The 20,491-nt window shown below is 37.4% G+C and overlaps 1 protein-coding gene and 1 long non-coding RNA gene across 2 annotated transcripts in view; one reads left to right on the forward strand and one right to left on the reverse strand.

Annotated features, from left to right (window-relative positions):
- The window catches only part of LOC126473737 (uncharacterized), a 65,352-nt gene extending 47,391 nt beyond the window's left edge, over window positions 1-17,961 (reverse strand). Inside the window, exons 1-2 of the long non-coding RNA XR_007586522.1 lie at window positions 17,409-17,961; window positions 11,348-11,404 (exon numbers count right to left, since the gene is read on the reverse strand). This is a non-coding gene — a long non-coding RNA (uncharacterized LOC126473737). The remainder of the gene's footprint in view (window positions 1-11,347; window positions 11,405-17,408) is intronic.
- A 56-nt stretch (window positions 17,962-18,017) lies between these two features.
- The window catches only part of LOC126474448 (esterase FE4-like), a 100,058-nt gene continuing 97,584 nt past the window's right edge, over window positions 18,018-20,491 (forward strand). The window contains exons 1-2 of the mRNA XM_050101919.1: window positions 18,018-18,038; window positions 18,154-18,327. Coding sequence (XP_049957876.1) covers window positions 18,018-18,038; window positions 18,154-18,327 — 195 coding nt within the window. The remainder of the gene's footprint in view (window positions 18,039-18,153; window positions 18,328-20,491) is intronic.

Raw genomic sequence — 20,491 nt, forward strand, 5'->3', positions numbered from 1 at the left:
ACTTAATCAACAATATAACACAGAAATCAGCTTAAATTTTCAAGGAACTCCCCGACAGAATAGGAGTGACCCATGAGGAAACTTTAGTTTTAATTTGAAAGTGCATGGATTACTGCTAAGATTTTTGGATTCTTGTGGTAGTTTATTTAGAATGGATGCAGAAATATACTGCACCCCTTTCTGCACAAGTGTCAAGGAAGTGTGATCAAAATGCAGATTGGATTTCTGAGTGAAAGCTGATAATTCTAGGGAATAAGCTGATATTGTTAACAAAAAATGACGGTAAAGAATATATATGAGAGGCCAATATTAGAATACCCAGACTAATGAACAGGGGTTGGCGAGAGGTTCACAAACTTACATCTCTTATTGCCCAAACCGCCAGCTTCCAAATCAAAAGTATCATTTGAGAATGGGAAGAGTTACCCCAAAATATAATATCATACATCATAATTGAATGAAAATAATCAAAGTATACTACTTTTTGTGTTGAACTATCTCTACCTTCAGGTACTATTCAAATAGAAAAAATGGCAGCATTAAGTCTTTGAACAAGATCCTGAATGTGGGCTTTACACAACAGTTTGCTATCTACCCGAACACCTTGAAATTTGAACTGTTCAGTATCATTAAACAAACGCCCATTCTGCGAAATTAAAATGCCAGGTTTTGTCGAATTGTGTGTTAGAAACTGTAAAAACTGAGTCTTACTGTGATCTACTTATTTTCTACAAGCCATGAACTTATGTATTGAACTGCACTATTTGAAACAGTGCCAACATTGCACGCGACATTCTTTACTACCATGCTAGTGTCATCAGCAAACAGAAATAATTTAGAATCACCTGTAATACTGGAGAGCATATCATTGATGGAACAGGACTGGCACCAGCACTGATCCCTGGGGCACACCCCATTTATCCGTGCCCCCTCAGACTCCACATCATAGCCAATCTCAACACTGTGTAGTACGCCCTTTTGCTGTCTGTTATTAAAGTAAGAAGTGAACCAATTGTGAATTACTCCCGTTATTCCATAATGGTCCAACTTCTGGGGCAATATTTTGTGATTGACACAATCAAATGCCTTAATTACATCAAAAAAGATGCATAGCATTTGAAACCTTTTGTTTAATCTATCCAGTACCTCAGAGAGAAAAGAGAATACAGCATTTTCAGTTGTTAAACCACTTCCAAAACTGAACTGTACATATGATAGAAAATTATGTGAAATAAAATGATCACTTATCCTTTCATACCCAGCCTTTTCAATAACTTTAGGAAAAACTGATGATGTAGAAATAGGTCTAAAATTGTCTACATTATTCCTTTTTCCATTTTTATAAAGCAGCTTTACTACTGAGTATTTTAATTGTTCAGGAAAGTGACCATTCTTAAAGGAAAATTACAAATATGGTTAAGTACAGGGCTAACATGTTGAGCACACATGACAAACATTTTGAGGAGATGCCATGAATAGAAATTATAGAGTTGGCCATCCCCACAATTGGTACTTTTCATACCCACAAACTTTTTAGGGGTTTCTTCAGGAACTGCCCGTGAACAAATGGTGCTTTCATTAAGTTAACTAAGATCAACACTAGACCACACCTATTGCAAAAGAACCAACCAATTTGCTCAATTTGCCTGGCTGGAGGAAATGTGTAATATTTAAATTTTGACCCTGTGGTATAGGATAGCTATAGTACACCTGTTCTTCTGACACATATACCAATGGTCACTATGCCAAGGGCTATCCAAAACACTCGACATCTTAGCTCTGTGAGCAATGGAACCTGAGACATGGCCCCATGAAAAATTTCATTTTCATGAGTGGCTTTTTGTAACATACTAGTACTATGCACTTTCATGCACATGTCAACATTTGAGCCAAGTGAATCTTGCACAGAAAAACTTAAAGATCTCAAAATCTTCACAGTGATATTCTAAGAATCATGATTGATGTGATTATAATACCAGAAACAGGGATGACACAGTATGGAACACTACAGTAGTTGTTGTTGTGGTCTTCAGTCAGAAGCCTGCTTTGATGCTGCTATCCATGCCACTCTATCCTGTGCAAGCTTCTTCATCTCCAAATAACTACCACATCCTGCATCTTTCTGAATCTGCGTACTGTATTCATCCCTTCCTCTGTCTCTATGATTTTTACCCCCCAACACTTCCATTAAACACTAAACTGGTAATCCCTTGATATCTCAGAATGTGTCCTGTTAACTGATCTCTTCTTTTACTCAAGTCATGCCACAAATTTCTTCTCCCTCAATTCTATTCAGTGCCTCCTAATTAGTTACATGATCTACCCATATAATCTCCAGCTTTCTTCTGTAGCATAATATTTCAGAACCTTCTATTCTCTTCTTGTCTAAGCTGTTTGTCATCCATGTTTCACTTCCATACATGTCTACACTCCAGACAAAATCCTTCAGAAAAGACTATCTAACATTTAAGTCTATTCGATGTTAACAAATGTCCATGCTTCACAAATGCTTTTCTTACCATTGTCAATCTCTATTTTGGCCATCACAAGTTTGTTTGCTGCCCAAACAGCAAAACTCAGCTACTGCTTTAAATCTCATTTTCTAATCTAATAAACTCAGCATCACCTGATTTAATTTGACTACAATCATATATCTTTTGTCTTACTTTTGTTGATGTTCACTGTGTATTCTCCTTTCAAGACACTGCCCATTCCGTTCTATGGTCTTTTCAAGTCCTTTGCTGTCTTTGACAGAATTACAGTGTCATCGGCAAATCTCGGAAGTTTTACTTCTTTTCTCTGAACCTTAATTAATACTCCAAATTTTTCTTTGGTTACTCAGTGTATAGACTGAATAACATCAGTGACAGGCTACAATCCTGTGTCGTTTCTTTCTCAACCATGGCTTCCTTTTCATGCCCCTTGGCTCACAACTACTGCCTGGTTTCTGTACAAATTGTAAATATCCTTCTGCACCCTGCTGCCGTCATAATCTCAAAGAGAGTATTGCAGTCAACATTGTCATAGCTTTCTCTAAATCTACAAATGCTAAGAACATAGGATTGCCTTTCCTTAACCTATCCTGTAAGATAAGTTGTAGAGCCAGTAGTAGTAGTAGTAGTAGTAGTAGTAGTAGTAGTTTATTCATCCAGAGACAATTTACATTGCATGGATTTCGTCAAAAAATACATAGTATATATATATATATATATATAGGGTGAACAATACTATACAAAATACAGATGTGCATAGTAGACTACGTAACATGGGACCACATTGAAATAGCATGTACAACTTTGATTATTTACATTGATGTATGAGAAAGACTTTTTACATGGAATACACAGTTGATATTTTGATATAACACATACAATTCTAGCACTGTTGTACATATTATTTATTTAGATCATAGCAACAGTCAGATAAAAATTACTATTGGCACAGAGTACATAAATATAATTGTTTAGTATGGAGCTATTCCAGGTATTCTTTTACACTATAATAGCAGTTGGTCATTAAACATTTGAATACTGCTTCTTTAAATGAAGACAATTCTTTAATTTCTTTTATCTTTACTGGTAGTTTGTTATACAATCTACTTCCTTGTATGTTTGTTTGTTTCTGCGCCAAAGCCTTGTTAACTCTTTTTATATGAATGTCATTGCACTTTCTTGTGTTGTAAGTATGTAGATCCGAGTTGGATTGGAAATTGTTAATATTTCGTATTACATTAATTACGCTTTTCTGTATATAGAGGCACGGTAGGGGTAGAATATTCAGCTGTTTAAATAATTGCTTTGAAGGAGTTAGCCTTGAACTGTTGGTAATTATTCTAACAGCTCGTTTTTGTAGAGTGAAGATGGTTTTGAGATTTTTCTTACTATGACCCCAGAAGATGAGGCCATAGGTAATAGCAGAATGTATACAAGCAAAGTAAACAGCTCTGCTACATTCCCTACTACATACAAAGCTAATAACGCGTAAAGCAAAGCAAGCAGAGCTTAACTTATGTGAGAGATACAGGATATGGGATTTCCAGTCTAAATTTTCATCTATATGTACACCTAAGAATTTTGTGGTAGCAACTCTCACAATTTCTTTACTTTGTATTCTGAGATCTAGATCAGAGTGTGACTTTGCTTTCCTGTAATGGATATGGTTTTAGAGATATTTATGGTTAATTTGTTCACTTCAAACCAATTTTGCAAATATTCTATAACTCTGGTTGCAGATGTTGCCAATACCCAGTTTATGTCAGTTACTACAATGTTTGTGTCATCCGCAAACAGGGGTTATATGAGTACCATTTACTGGAATCTTGATATCATTTATGTAAAGAAGAAATAGGAGAGGTCCTAGAACACTCCCCTGTGGTACCCCTATTGGCACAGTCTGAATATCCGATCTGTAAACAATACTTTGGTTTTTACTGTTTGTTGTTGCAATTTCTACTACCTGTTTCCTATTATGGAGATATGACTGAAACCACTATTTAGCTACTCCTCGTATACCGACATATTCTAATTTGTCTAGCAGGACATCATGTTGGACAGTATCGAATGCCTTTGAGAGGTCCAAATTTATTCCTATTGTACTGTTGTTCTTATCTAGCACCGTTACAATATTTTCAGTGAACTGGGTGATGGCTGACTTTGTACTCATTCCTTTGCGGAAGCCGTGTTGGTTTACAGACAATAGATTGAATTTCTCAAGGTAATTTGTAATTCTGTTTTTCATGACTGTCTCTATTACTTTTGAAAATACCGATAATAAAGCTATTGGTCTATAGTTTTCCACTTCATGTATATTGCCCTTTTTATACAATGGTTTTACTTTTGCAATTTTTAATTGTTGTGGAAAGACACCTTCTTAAAATGATATGTTTATGATGTGTGAGAGTGGGTCTGATATGACACTAGCACATCTCATCATGACTGCGCAAGGTATCTCGTCAATCCCTGAGGACATTTTATTCTTCATTGTTTTTATTATTTGATTAACTTCCAATTTGTTTGTGGGAGGTAGCAATAATGAATTCACACTTTGTTCTTCTGGGATTGATCTTCTACTAATCTTAGGACAATTTATGAGTATCGTCTCATGTGCTCCTATATTTTTCCAGAATCCAAATTGATCTTCCATGAGGTCACCTACCAGTTTTTCCATTTTTATGTAAAGAATTCGTGTTGTTATTTTGCAAATATGACTTATGAAACCGATAGTTTAGTAATTGTCACACCTTTTGGCAATTGCTTTCTTTAGCACTGGAATTATTAGTTTCTTTTTGAACTCTGGGGATATTTCGCCTGTCTCATACATCTTGTGCACCAGATGGAAGAGTTTTGTCATGGCTGGTCCTCCCAAGCTTATCAGTAGTTTTGACATAATTTTGTGTTTCCCAGGGCCTTGTTTCGATTAGATTTTTCAGTGTTCCATCAAATTCTTCTCACAGTACCATAATCCTGCATCTCATCTTCATCTGTGTCCTCTTATATTTCTATAATATTGACTTCTTGCTCATCTTCCCTGTATGGACCCTCTATATACTCCTTCCACCTATCAGTTTTCCCTTCTTTGCTTAGGACAGGTTTTCCACTGAGCTCTTGATATTTATACAGTTGCTTCTCTTTTCTCCAAAGGCCTCTTTTCCTGTAAGCAGTATCTATCTTTCCTTTAGTGAAATATGCTTCTAAATCCTTATATTTGTCCTCTAGCCATTCCTGATTAGCCATTTACACCTCCTGTTAATCTCATTCTTTAGACATTTGTATTCCCTTTTGCCCAGTTCATTTGCTTCCTTTTTATATTTTTTCTTTTCACCAATTAAATTCAGTATCTCCTGTGTTATCCAAGGATTTCTACTAGGCCTTATCTTGTTACCTATTTGACCTCTGCTCCCTTCATTATTTCATCTCTTAAGAGTAACCCACTCATCTATTACTGTATTCCTTTCCCATGTTCTAGACGATCACTGCTAAACGCTCCCTCTGAAATGCTCAACAGCCTCTGGTTCTTCGACCTCTACATGTTCCATCTTCTTAATTTCCTACCTTTTTGTAATCTATTTAGTTTTAATCTACAGTTCATAACCAATGAAAGAGTTACAATTTAAAATCTAGTTCTGCCCACATTAGCATTATATAACCAATCTCAAACCTTACAGTGTCTCCAAGTATTTTCCACATCTACAATCTTCCTTCTTGTCTCTTAAACCAAGTGTCAGCAATGATTAAATTAAGTTCTGTGCAAAATTCTACAGGCGGCTTCCTCTTTCATCCCTTTTCCCCGAGTCCATATTCACTAACTACTTTCCCTTCTCTTCCTTTTCCTATTTCCAGATCCAGTCCCCCATCACACACAAATTTTTTGCCTACCTTAACTCTCTGAGTAATTTGTTTTATCTCATCATGCATTTCTTCAATCTCTTCATCTGTGGAACTAATTTGCATATAAATTTGTACTACTGTGGTTTGTGTGGTCTTCTAGTCTTGGCTGTCATAATGCACACACCATGTTGTTTGTGGTAGCTTACCCACATTCCTATTTTCTTATTCATTATTAAACCTACTACTCCATTACCCATATTTGGTTTTGTATTTATAACTTTGTATTCATCTGACTACAAGTCCCGTAGCTTCTGCCACCAAACTTTATTGATTCCCATTATATCTAACTTCAACTTATCCATTTCCCATTTTAAATTTTCTAACCCAGCTGCCCAATTAAAGAATCTAACATTCCATGCTCCAATAGAACTCCAGTTTTGTTTCTCCTCGTGACAACTTCCTCCTGAGTATCCCTGCCCAGAGATCCAAATGCGGGACTATTTTAACTCCAGAACATTTTAAGCAAGAGGACGCCATCATAATTTAAATGTGCAATGGAGATGCATGACCTCAGGAAAAATTATGGCTGTAGTTTTCCCTAGCTTTCAGCCATTCGCAGTACCAGCACAGCAAGGCCATTTTGGTTGATGTTACAAGGCTGCTGCCCTTCTTCAGGAACCACGCCATTTTGGTCTCTCACCAGACAGACCACTGTTGTAGTTGTACCTGCAGTATGGCTATCTGTATTGTTGAGGTATGCAAGCCACCCCACTGATGGCAAGGTCTATGGTTGGACATGGGGGGAGAGGAACACTACAGAAGAAGGGTGTGTTTTTTAGAATACTCCCACGAGATAAAAAGATTATAACAGTAATGCCAGTGTTTTAACAAAAAAGTAAAATGTTACATGACTATGTCATGTCCCTACATTATGTCACAACACCTGCACAAACATTGTTGCAGCTCACAGCTAGAACTAAGTAATCAGCTCAATGCAGCATATATTGTGCTTAGAAATATTGTCCATCGTGGTGATCTGAGACTAGAATTTTGGCTTATTTTGCATACTGTAACTTCCTGTTGCTTGAAAGAATTTTCTTCTGTTGCAGTGTAGTATAGTTAAACACAGTTACACAGTAATGTGTACAGACAACAACCAAACAGATTACAGTGGCCTGTTCACAGATCTCTGAATTATTACATGCACTTACCACTGTATTTAGTCCCAGTCTTTGACTGTATTATATGTTAATAATTGACAACCACAGTAACTCTATATCAAAAACAGTATTTAGGAACTTTTTATTGTGTAGGACATTCACCAACACAATGAACAGTTTAGGCTAATTTGGAAATATAAATACCCACTTAGACTCTACAGTAATTTAATACTGTCTGCCCAATCAACGCAGTTTCCATTTTTTAAAATAAAGTTGAACGATTGCTGTAAGACAATCTATTTTAAAAAATTTCACGTAGAATGATGAAAACAGATTTTATTACCTTTTAACTGTAGTTTTCTGTGTTAGTTTGTGTTCCATTTATTATTCCCTTCATTAAGTTCTACAATAATTTTGCCTGTTTTATTGAAAAATAATTATTAAATAACAGATATACTAGATTTATGATATGACAGCCATTAGTAAGTTGTTTATAAACCGACTACTACTAGGGTCTAACATTAGTTATTTACATGTACTAGCAAAAACAAATAATAATACAAGAAGCTGCTCAGTTATATAAAAAAGAAAAAAAATCATATAAAAGAGTCATAACTAATTACTCAGTCATGATAGTCAGAATGTATGGCAAGAACTGTAAGAATAGGTCTAAAAAGCAGGCAATGTACACAAAAAAATGCAGCTTCTCTTTAAATATATAACAACAGGAAGTTGAATTTCGTCAACTCCTTAAGACATACGAGGAAGAAATTAGACAGGATTAGGGAAGAATCGTGAATAACAGAATTAAAGTATCCTGTGCTCAGTAGAAGTGACAGAACGTCACTCTTGGACAGTCTTTACTGAAAGTTACACTAGCAACAGTGTTTTAAAATCATCCTGACTATTAGCAAAGGAGTGCCATCATGCACTTTGCATTAAAAATAAATGCTTCAAGGACAAACTGAAAGTGGTCGGTAGCATTATTAGGCAAGAAACAAACCTAAGCAGTGACAGAAATGAAAATGAAATTGAGTTCTCAGGTTTTTGCGCTGGAAATAATGACATGATTTGTTTCTGCACAGAAATTAATTGCTACATCATAACAGTGATAACAACTACAACAGTTAATAATAAACCATCCAGTGCAGTTGTATTTTACGTGCTACACCAGACAACATACACATTTATCTATTCATTCATACATCACATTCTGTGAAGGAAACCCCTCAGTGTGAGGTGCATGTCAAGTTATATATTAAGAGGGAGAAGCAACAACTCTGGATTAGCAGTACTGCTGTAAAGCATATTAACAGCAGATTATGAAGAGTGTTATTTTATTCACACTGATAATTATAGGAATTACTTCTAGATTACTTTATGTATGTATATGTGTGAATATAGTGACTTTGAAAAAAGCCAGTACTCATTCTCTTACACAGCTCAGCTGCTGCTCGCACATAATTCTTCAAACAAAGCATTTATGTAACTTTACACCGAACACTGGCAGCTGCATACATACCAGCAAAGGCAAAATCTGTTTAATATGAGCAGAAGAGATAAATGGTATTTAGATACAGGAGTCTAAATAGTGTGGCAAGTTGTTGAAACAGTAGTTAATAAAGGTACAAAACTCCATTCAGAACCTAGATAGGGATGCATATCGATATGGAAGTTATTTTTACTTCCAGTATTGTAATTATGAATTGCACAGTTCATTGCTCTTGTTATTACCCTAAGTACCATTGCACAGTACATGCGTCAGCATACAAATGCAAGAATTCCTTGGTCCCTCAAGATTCTTTTGCAAGTTGTTCACTTATCAACCTTACAAAATATTCTTACTGTATGATTCCTTAGAATAAATACTTTATTGTCCCTTGCTACACTGATTCTGAAGATAATGTCATAGGACAGAACTGAGTGAAATAATGCAAAGTAAGCTAGAAATGCAATCTGTAGGTCACTACACTGAGAAGTTCAAAGCAAACAGCTCAGAGCTTTTTGGTTATCCTATCCACATGCTGGTGCAGTCTCTGTTTATTATCAATCTGGGAGCCAAGGAACATTACATGCACTCTAGCGTGTGTCCATCGATCTTACTCCTCATACTTGTAAATCATTTTTATGTGTTTGAAATTACACAACATGAGTCCTTTCGGCCATTCAGACATTAGCAATGGTGTTTTAATCATGTAATTCCTGGTTTCCAGACAAGTTTGTATTTTCATTTTCCCACAACATTTTGGTGACCAAGCCAGTTATCTTCTTCAGGTGGTGCAGGTTATGCTTGCAAAGTAACTCATTATTTCTGTTACACAATCCCTGAATGACTCAGACTCTATGAGATAAAATGTGGCATCAAGTGTGGGCACTGTAAGACCTAAAATTTTTGCATGGCTTGCTGAAGTCAATGCAGCATTTCATTTAAGTCTATATCCTAATAAAGTAAATATTCCTTAAATCTTGTACTAGTATTGACACATCAATGAAAAAGAATGAACAACTGAATATCATATGTAATAAATAAGGGGAAAAATTTGCAATGGATCTTGTAGGATAATAATTTGCCTAAACCAGGTCGTTTAGAATTCAAACCAAAGGTTTATTTCAAATAAGCACACATATATCTGTGAATGGTGGCCACACATAAAATTAATAAATCAAAGTAATGGTGCTAATGTAGTCATGTTGTTCTAGCAAAGCATTTACAGACAGTAACCTATGCAACCTGAGGGAATAAAGCTGTGCATCACTTCACAGAACCAGTAGTAAATCTTAAACTTTGTTAGTGTGAAAATCTCCTTAAGATTCATGGTGAAATCTACAGTTCATTAATCATTAATGATATTGAGATGAGCTCCTAACACATTAATCACACAATTGGAAACAATAACTGCACCAAATATTTCTTTTCCACACTTGTTTTTATTCACAGTTGTCCAAAAGCATTTAAATACCAGTAATGATAAAGTTGGTATGGTTGCATAAGAAACAACCATTGAAAGTGACTTCAAAATTGTACGTTCTGACCCAGTCCAAAATCCACAGCCCACTCTGACAAAATTAATCAAAGTACTAAAATATTCCAAGTGTTCAAGCTGACAACCACAAAATATTCTACGTCTCACAATTGCTGTTTTAGACCTTGCAGTGCTCTGGCCACACAGATCTCACCTGTCGTACCACACTGCAGAACACCAACCAGAAGACCATAAGTTTGGTTATGCAAGCCTCTTCTTACAATTGGTCGCAAAACCACCACTTAGCCAAATCAAGTGTTGTAAAATATCCACCATTCAAATTTTTAACATTATATTTCACATATATACGTACTAAACACAGAATAAATATTCACTGTCAGTTTGAGAGCTCATAATAAAACAATGGCACATTACTTAACCACTATTAGAAAATACTTGTCTCCCCACATGCAGCACTGCAATGAGTTTCCATTCAAATCATGAACATCAAAAGCATTATAAACTTTGAATTACTTTTAACTAAATATAGGAATTGGTTAGGTTATGGATGGGGATACCCATGCTGATCTCATAATGACTGTTCATATGACAGAATTTGTAGCTGACAGAATTTGTAGTTATGGCACTATCTACATGTAACTAAATTGTTTATAATTATTAACAAATTTATTCAATAGTAAAATTTGTCATGATTGCTGGTTGCTGACTGCTCACTTCCTGCTTCACTAGCCACCTCTTGCGGCCTGCACTACTCCACCTGAACACTCTGGGCACTATTTTGCCACAGCTGCTTAGTATACTGTGGTAGCCAGCTGTCCCCACAAATACTCAGCAATATGAGAATTTTTACAAGCGAGTCACTCATAATGTTACTTACTGTTATTTGCAGTGCTTGATTTGTGATGGTACACCCCGATGCCTCATACCAGTACCTCTGTCAAAAAAAGACAAAACTGCAGGTTATTTAGATGTGGCAGTTAGAACTTAATTGTTCACCAGCAGTAATTTTGTATTCACACTTTTAAAACAATAAGAAAAGCATTAAAGGTAATGTTTTAAGAAGTCTAAATTTCAACCCCCTCCCCCCGCTCCCAGTACCAGAAACCCTTTTTAACATATCAAGCACTGGCTACGTGTATTTGCTGTGTTAACTCCAAATTGAACTGGAAAGTAAGATAGATATCCCAGCTGCAGGTTAATATAATGAGAGATTTCTAAGTGTGAAGCACACACTTTGGTTGAATACAGGCAGTCCGTAGACACAATATCATAGCTCCCAGCACCTGAAGAATAAAACTGGGTCAGTCATTGAAACAGTGAGCAAACAGGGAAATATTAGCACTGTTGAACATCTGGAAGTACATCATTAATTAACCATGCTAAGAGGCCAGAGAGACCATTGGTATTTCTAAACCTCAATCACTCAAAACCTCCAAGACTTTTTCATTCACAACAAAAGAGACAAGAATGAACCGCAGAGAGACATTAGTTCAGAAGACACCATTCAGAAGGAGATTACTTTATCATTGGCCTATTAAAATTAATTTAAATTTCTTACAGAGTCAATTAAAAGAAAATACCACAAGGTGCTGGTATGAGATACAGACACAGCTGTCCATTCACTGAATGAAACACAGTGTATACTTCTTTGGGATCCACCTAAAAAGAGCTACTTGCCACCAGCAGCCTGCTACAGTTCCAAGCACTATTTTTGTCTTACATGGTTCTGCAACCTTGATGTAGTGATTGATTGAAATCATTCTCTGCTTCAGGCTTTCAAACACTTAGGCATACTGCAAAAAAAAAATTACATAGAATTGATGTGCATGTGGTTGACGTGTCAATCATAACATCTCTGTATACAGACCAAAAGTGTGAACACCACATCATGAGCTAACAATAATTTCTGCAAGAAACCTAACATCACCTCTCGAATATAATACAAACCTCACATGAATGTCCATATGTAAACCAGTAGAATTCAGTTTCACGTGATGTAACAAGTACTGAATGAAAAGTTATTGTATTTTGTAAATTTATTACTTTATTTATGACAGAGTTGACAGCTTCCATAAATTATGTGAATGATAACATTTTACCCATCCCCCCCCCCCCCCCCCCCACATGAACCTTGCTGTTGGTGGGGAGGTTTGCGTGCCTCAACAATACAGATAGCCGTACCATAGGTGCAACCACAACAGAGGGGTATCTGTTGAGAGGCCAGACAAACGTGTGGTTCCTGAAGAGGGGGCAGCAGCCTTTTCAGTAGTTGCAGGGGCAACGGTCTGGATGATTGACTGATCTGGCCCTGTAACACTAACCAAAACGGCCTTGCTGTTGTGGTACTGCGAACGACTGAAAGCAAGGAGAAACTACAACATTAATTTTTCCCGAGGGCATGCAGCTTTACTGTATGATTAAATGATGATGGCGTCCTCTTGGGTAAAATATTCCGGAGGTAAAATAGTCCCCCATTCGGATCTCCAGGCGGGGACTACTCAAGAGGACGTTGTTATCAGGAGAAAGAAAACTGACGTTCTATGGATCGGAGCGTGGAATGTCAGATCCCTTAATCGAGCAGGTAGGTTAGAAAATTTAAAAAGGGAAATGGATAGGTTAAAGTTAGATATAGTGGGAATTAGTGAAGTTTGGTGGCAGGAGGAAAAAGACTTTTGGTCAGCTGAATATAGGGTCATAAATACAAAATCAAATAGGGGTAATGCAGGAACAGGTTTAATAAGGAATTAAAAAATAGGAGTGCGGGTAAGCTACTACAAACAGCATAGTGAACGCATTATTGTGGCCAAGATAGACACGAAGCCCATGCCTACTACAGTGGTACAAGTTTATATGCCAACTAGCTTTGCAGATGATGAAGAAATTGATGAAATGTATGATGAGATGAAAGAAATTATCCAGGTAGTGAGGGGAGGCGAAAATTTAATAGTCATGGGTGACTGGAATTCGACAGTAGGAAAAGGAAGAGAAGGAAATGTAGTAGGTGAATATGGATTGGGGGCTGAGAAATGAAAGAGGAAGCCGCCTGGTAGAATTTTGCACAGAGCATAACTTAATCATTGCTAACCCTTGGTTCAAGAATCATGAAAGAAGGCTGTATACATGGAAGAACAGAGATTTAGGAACCAGATTTTAAATTGTAAGACATTTCCAGGGGCAGATGTGGACTCTGACCACAATCTATTGCTTATGAACTGTAGATCAAAACTGAAGAAACTGCAAAAAGGTGAGAATTTAAGGAGATGGGACCTGGATAAACTGAAAGAACCAGAGGTTGTACAGAGTTTCAGGGAGAGCATAAGGGAACAACTGACAGGTATGGGGGAAAGAAAGAATGGGTAGCTTTGAGTAATGAAATAGTGAAGGCAGCATAACTCTATCAGAAGTACATCTACATACCTATTCCACAAGCCATTGATGTCTTCCTTTAATCTGACTTGGTGTGGATCCCAGACACTCGACCATTACTCAAGAATGGGTTGTATTAGTATCCTTTGTGCAGTCTCCTTTACAGATGGACCACACTTTCCTAAAACGCTCCCAATAAACTGAAGTCAATCCTTTGTTTTCCTTACTACAATTCAGAACAACGATTGTCAACTGGCTTTTCCAAAGCTGTTTAAACACTTACTCATGATTTCCAGGAATGAACTTTCAAAATTAGTTGATATCAGTATTTTTAACTACCCTTATCCTTTTACAAAAGCTTGAAATATTTGAGCAGATCGTAATTTACTGGCACCTCTACATCAATTGTGTAAATGTTATTATATGTCCCATTGACTGTGAATTGAAAAGAACTGCTTTACATTTATCACATCCAATAGTAGTAAGAAATGAGATCTACAACCTTGTAGATATATTAGTACACTTTAATTCTTCTGAGAGGTTTCTATTTTATTTGTGTGTCCACAATTGTTCACTAAATGTCTAATAGGCTTGCTCACCATGCATGTACAGAATTGAATGTCAGGTCTTGTACACAGAAGTGCCCAAACGACATAGATCTTATTTTTAAGGGCTGTATTGGTTTCAGTTTCTAAGACCTATGTAACTGACACGCAATAACATGTAACATACATCTGGTATAGTGACCAACCATACTTACTGATTAATGGGTCTGAAACTCTTTAACCAGTGAAAAATAAATGGAAAATTTAGAGCCTTATCACTCCAAGTACCTTTGTATAGTGATGATGTCATTCTTCTTATCCATATCAATGTACAATCACTTAGAGGTACACTTCACGAACACTGTTAGTGGGCTGAAGGATAGAACTGTAATATTTTGTGCAGCAGTGAACAATGGGTGAAAATTTTTAAACACATCTGCTTGCTTTTGGTGATTGCTACTTTATGTGGTATAACCACCACACATGGTAGCATGTCAACCTGCACAAAAAATAACCTACATTTACATTTCAAGGGATGGTGTGTATAGTAGACACACAAAAAACTGGTATGTGATCTACATCTACATGATTACACTGCTATTTACAGTAAAGTGCTTAGCAGAGGATTTAATGAACAACCTTCAAGCTGTCTCTCTACCTTTCCACTCTCGAATGGCACACGGGAAAAACGAGCACTTAATTTTTTCCGTGTGAGCCCTGATTTCTCTTATTTTATTGTGATGATAATTTTTCTCTCTATGTAGATGGGTGCCCACAGAATGTTTTCGCAATTGGAGCAGAAAACTGGCAATTGAAATTTCATGAGAAGATCCTGTCGCAACGAAAAACACCTTTGTTTTAATGATTGCCATTCCAATTCACATATCATGTCTGTGGTACTATCTCCCCTATTTCATGACAGTACAAAACGAGCTGCCCTTCTTTCATAAACTGACACAATAACAAGGTGTTATGATTTAGTATTTACAGAAAAAAATACTTTTGTATAGCAGATTTCTAAATATAAACAGCATAAATATTCTGAATTTGTTGGCCTTCTACTATTTCAGTAATGAATGTGATTTCAATTTGACACTACTTTGGTACCTTGTGTGTCAAGCAGCTCTACAGTTGGCCTTATGAAGCTTAATGTCCCCCATTACAGTCCCCCTGTCAAGGTTCCTGACAGTATCAGGAATTAAACAGAGCACTGTATGAATAGAAAGTCCACTAGCCACATACATGTCTTGACAATGTAGTTAGCAATGTACACTGACAATGTCTGGAATGTCATGTTATAGATCAAGTAGTACCAGAGACTCTAACATTACGGGTGAAAAGAGAAAACTGCTTCCAATTCTATGGAAAGATGAGACAAGAACAATTTTCTTTCTGAGATTAACATAAATATATGATAAGCCATTTAAAAATAAACAACTTCCGATTTTTTTCCTACTTTCCCCCCCTAATAGTAAACATATAATACACAACAATGTGTAGATGAAAATAAAGAATGCCATGCTAATATTACTCAAAAGTAGCATCATATGAACAACTGGTACATTCAAATGGTTCAAATGGCTCTGAGCACTATGGGACTTAACATTGATGGTCATCAGTCCCCTAGAACTTAGAACTACTTAAACCTAACTAACCTAAGGACATCACACAACACCCAGTCATCACGAGGCAGAGAAAATCTCTGACCCCACCGGGAATCGAACCCGGGAATGGTACACTCAAGAACTAAACAAACATAGGATACTGTTACCTGATTATTCTGAGATAGCGTCACATAAAAGCAAGTACATGTAAATATAAGCAAAATATACAAAAAATTATTCAGTGCAAAGCACATGAGCATCATTTAAATTCTGAAAGTAAATGCAAAGCAACATGGAAACCCAACTGACTAATAGTCTCAGTGAATATTGGAAAATCTTGGAAACTCATTCTGTTGCAGTTTGTGTAACTCTTTATAGGTGTATTTCACATATTCTACTTCACACTTGTGGCCTTGCCAAGCAAGGAGTTAGCCTATATAGTAGTATGTTGCCTATATAAGAACTGAAGTGCCCAGTTAGCGGATGAAATTTAGATATTGCTATGGAGATGGATATTCTGAGATGAGATAGTGCAACCTTCAGAAAAATACACAGGTTTCCAGGTTTGTAAAGCAGCGTTCTTCAAGAACAATTAAAGGATGCACCTACAAAGAATACTCCTAACAAAATATTCGTGCGTCCCGTATTTTAATATTTCTCAAGCACATGGAACCAATACCAAAAAGGACTAACTGGTTTATTCATTTTAACGTATACTCCATACCATGGTGCAACTTGGTATTTTTCACTTTAACAAATCTTTGCCAAAATAAGTCGTAGCACTAGTGCAGGTTTGAACCCCCAGGCCTTTGATTACTGGTCCATTGTTTACTGGCTACTTTTGCTGTCGGACCGGCTGGTACTTTCGGTGACTACACTTATATTACCGGATCCGACAGCTAGTTCCTGTTAAACATATGCATGCAGCATTTAACTACAGGGGAAAATATTTCTTTCTACAAAACTCGAGTAAGTCGCAAGAATGAATGCAACAAGATCTCAGTTACGAAGTAAGAAAAGGCAGCAACTGCTTCAACATTTACTATGCCACTCGAAGATACAGGCGACTCTCGATATTTCAAAGTTCAAGGGACCTCAGAAAAAGTTTGAACAATTGAGAGTTTTATTTATCAAAAGTTTGCCTTATTAAGATGGAATTAAGAAAAAACAGGCTTCCTAGTCTATTTTTTCATGCCGAACAAATCTGACATAAACACTCACATTTCCTCACAAAACTTCTAAATAAGGATGTAATAGCTTCTTTTTAGGTTAGTGAGGCGCCTATAATTAGAGACAGAGATTGATAACGGATGACTTAGCCTTGTCTTTAAACATTACAGCCCGCATCGTTCGACATGTATGGTTTGTTTACCTTCTGCATTGATTATTTCAGTAAGTGTACTTCAAGACAACATGAACTCACCTTGCTAGGTCTGCAATCCGATCTTTCTGGTTCTAATGGCTCTGAGCACTATCGGACTTAACATCCGAGGTCATCAGTCTCCTAGAACTTAGAACTACTTAAACCTAAGTTAATCCTCACACATCCATGCCCGAGGCAGGATTCGAACCTGCGACCGTAGCGGTCGCACGGTTCCAGACAGAACAATCTTTCTGCTTCGGCCTCAATAGAGAGCTTGTTTTTGCTTGAATGAAACACTTGCAGTTCTTTGAAGCCAGTTTTGCAACTGAGTTATGTATTGTAATATTATGTATTGTTGAGAAAACAAAGGAGTGTAGCAAAGAATTAAATGGCGAGGAAGGTAACTGCTAACTACGAATTATAATGTGCGTTTCTGGGCGGCATGTCACGACAGTCATTTTTATTTAACCCTTGTACAACGCACACATCCGATTTCTTCTATCTATCGAAGATTTTAAAACCATTTCAATTTATCGGGAAACTCGATTTATTGAGGTTCGAAGTAGCGAGTGTCGACTGTATAACAACCTGCTAGAATGCCTATAGCCGTGTAGACACGATACCCGACTGAAGAGCCATCTGTCGGTACCTTGCGTAGTCCAAGATCCAATGCCATCTCAAGGACGTAACGCAACATCGCCGGAGGCGTGAAAAGCTTGGCAGTTCTCGGCTGCCAGCGAAACTGATGATGGCTACAGCGCGGCGTGCACCTACGGTTGCAGTGACATCACTGCTATTCCTATAGCTGCTGCTGCTGCTGCTGCTGCTGAGGTCGTGTACCGGCGGCGGAGCGCCGGTTGTGCGGACACGTCAGGGTGCTGTCAGGGGGACCGCCAAGGTGTCGAGCAGTGGCCGCCACTTGCTGGCCTTCTACAACATTCCATTCGCCAAGCCGCCTGTGGGACCGTTGCGATTTAAGGTGAGTCCAAGTGCACTACAGGGACACGACACAAAACGACGCAGTGCATAACTGAAGAAGCGTCTTTCTCTAATTGGGGACAAACTGTAGAAAACGAGCCCTGAGAGGATAAGGAGCAAAAGAGGCCATATGGAGATATGACTGGAAATGCATTCCATGGGAGGTACATCCACTTACAGGTGTATAGAAGAGATCTTTGACAGTGTAGGTTTGAATGACAGAGCATACGTGAGAACACAAAAGGCTACAGGGCCATTTCTACCATTAGGCAAGAATGGGACAGCAAAATTTTTAGGAGTGGAAAGGGCGGAAAAATTAAATTCGAATCAAACAGGGAAAAAATTGAGTAAATGCGGAGAAAAAATGAACAAGAGGAAAACGTAAAACACCAAACTCAAACTGTTTTCAAAAGTGTAAGGAACATTTTCTTAATAAGTTTTTACTTACTTTGACGAAACTGGATGCTGAAAAAGATGATATTTATTCCTCATTCTAAAAACGTTTAAATTAAAACAGAACTAAATAACCCCATGATTATCCAGACGGCCTAGTTTGATGCTTCGGCATGTCTCCCATCAGTATAGCAAAATTTCTACATTCAAGGAAAAATTGATTTGCACCAGAAAATAGTTGCACACATTCATTAGTCAATTTTCTTGCAGTTAAATAAAATAAGTAATTGATGCCATATTTGGTTGGACTGGTATATTCAGATGAGTTCTAATTTAAGATGTTCAGCACGTTCTTCCAATGTCAGTTATTTTGGGAAATATCAAAAATGAGGTCAGAACATAGGAAACTAAGGACATTTGCTGTCCTCAATCAGTTTTAAAAGAATTGAGGACAATGAACGAAAATTGAGGACTGCCCCTAGAAAATAAGAATATATGGTCACTTTACTTTAATGATTAAAACTATAAAAGGATATTTGCACTGTCATATCGTTGGCTGTGGGAGGTGGTCGAAGGGAGGGGGGGATATCAGGGAAACCGATAGTAGTAAAAAAGATGGGGTGTTACTTCTCAGTTCTCACCTAGGGCGAAAAAATTCTTAGCAACGGTCCTGCCAGGCAAGTGGGAATTTTTTGCCTGTACTAGTGTTTTACTACCATACTCAGGTAGGCAGTAGTATTTTCCACAACAAACTTTCACTACTGTATGGGAACTATAACTTGGCATGTGGGCCCATTAGCCCTGAATCGGAAACTATCGGCAGCAGTCGAGAGATTTCGTGGCGTGACGTGGCGATTTGTACATGTCGCCAACTGTGCGGCATGGACTGCATATGTCGTCTGCTTTGTTGCCTGCTACGACGGTCGCTTAGCTGTGCTGTTGCTGTCAGTGTGTAGTAGCTTTGTTTTCACTGTTTCGAAAGTAAGTGATGATCCAGTTGCTGGCCCATCGCGGGAGTTACCGTTGACTCCAGTTCAGAAAAAGAATCCGGTTATAAGGAGCACTTGTCGTAAAATGATGATGCATGTAGTCAAGTGCTGCGATGATGAAAGAAACCAATAATCACTATTAATGTCTATTTAATAAGTCAGTACAAACAGTGATTACAATTTTGATAGGACGACGCATTTAACTGACGATTAACTGTGTCCTACATATAGCTGCTTTTGTGGAAGAAACACGTTTGTGTTGCCTACACTGTGTGCTTGCAGTACATGGAGGCGGAGCTTGTTCCCCTCCTCACCCCACCTCTCTCAGGCCTTATTACCTATGGACTTACTTCCTTTATAAACACGTAATATAGACACTATGCATACCATCTTGAGTGTGGAGCTAAGATCACTAATGTAGACAGTTTTCCTATGTGCATATGTGTTCTCAAGTGTGCTATCAAGGACTGAAACTTACAGTGTCAAAGATGTTTTACCTGTGCCTTCAAGTGGTTGTACCTCCCTTGGGAAGCAGTTCCGACAATATATCCATATGATGTTTTTTGCTCCTTATCTTCTCAGGGACTGGTTTCTGGAGTTTGTCCCCATGTAGCAAAATCAACTCTTGTACAGTAAATTTCAGAATTGTCTTTTAAATATTAGGGTGCATGTTCCTTACGCCAAAAAAGTCCAGTAGATATGCATGTCTTAAGAGATATCAGCACTTGTTCATCCTCAGTGCTGTGAAACAATATCTTCTACTGTAATCACTTTGTTTTCCAT

Source organism: Schistocerca serialis, chromosome 4 (assembly GCF_023864345.2).
Source record: "Schistocerca serialis cubense isolate TAMUIC-IGC-003099 chromosome 4, iqSchSeri2.2, whole genome shotgun sequence".
Classification (NCBI taxonomy): domain Eukaryota; kingdom Metazoa; phylum Arthropoda; class Insecta; order Orthoptera; family Acrididae; genus Schistocerca; species Schistocerca serialis.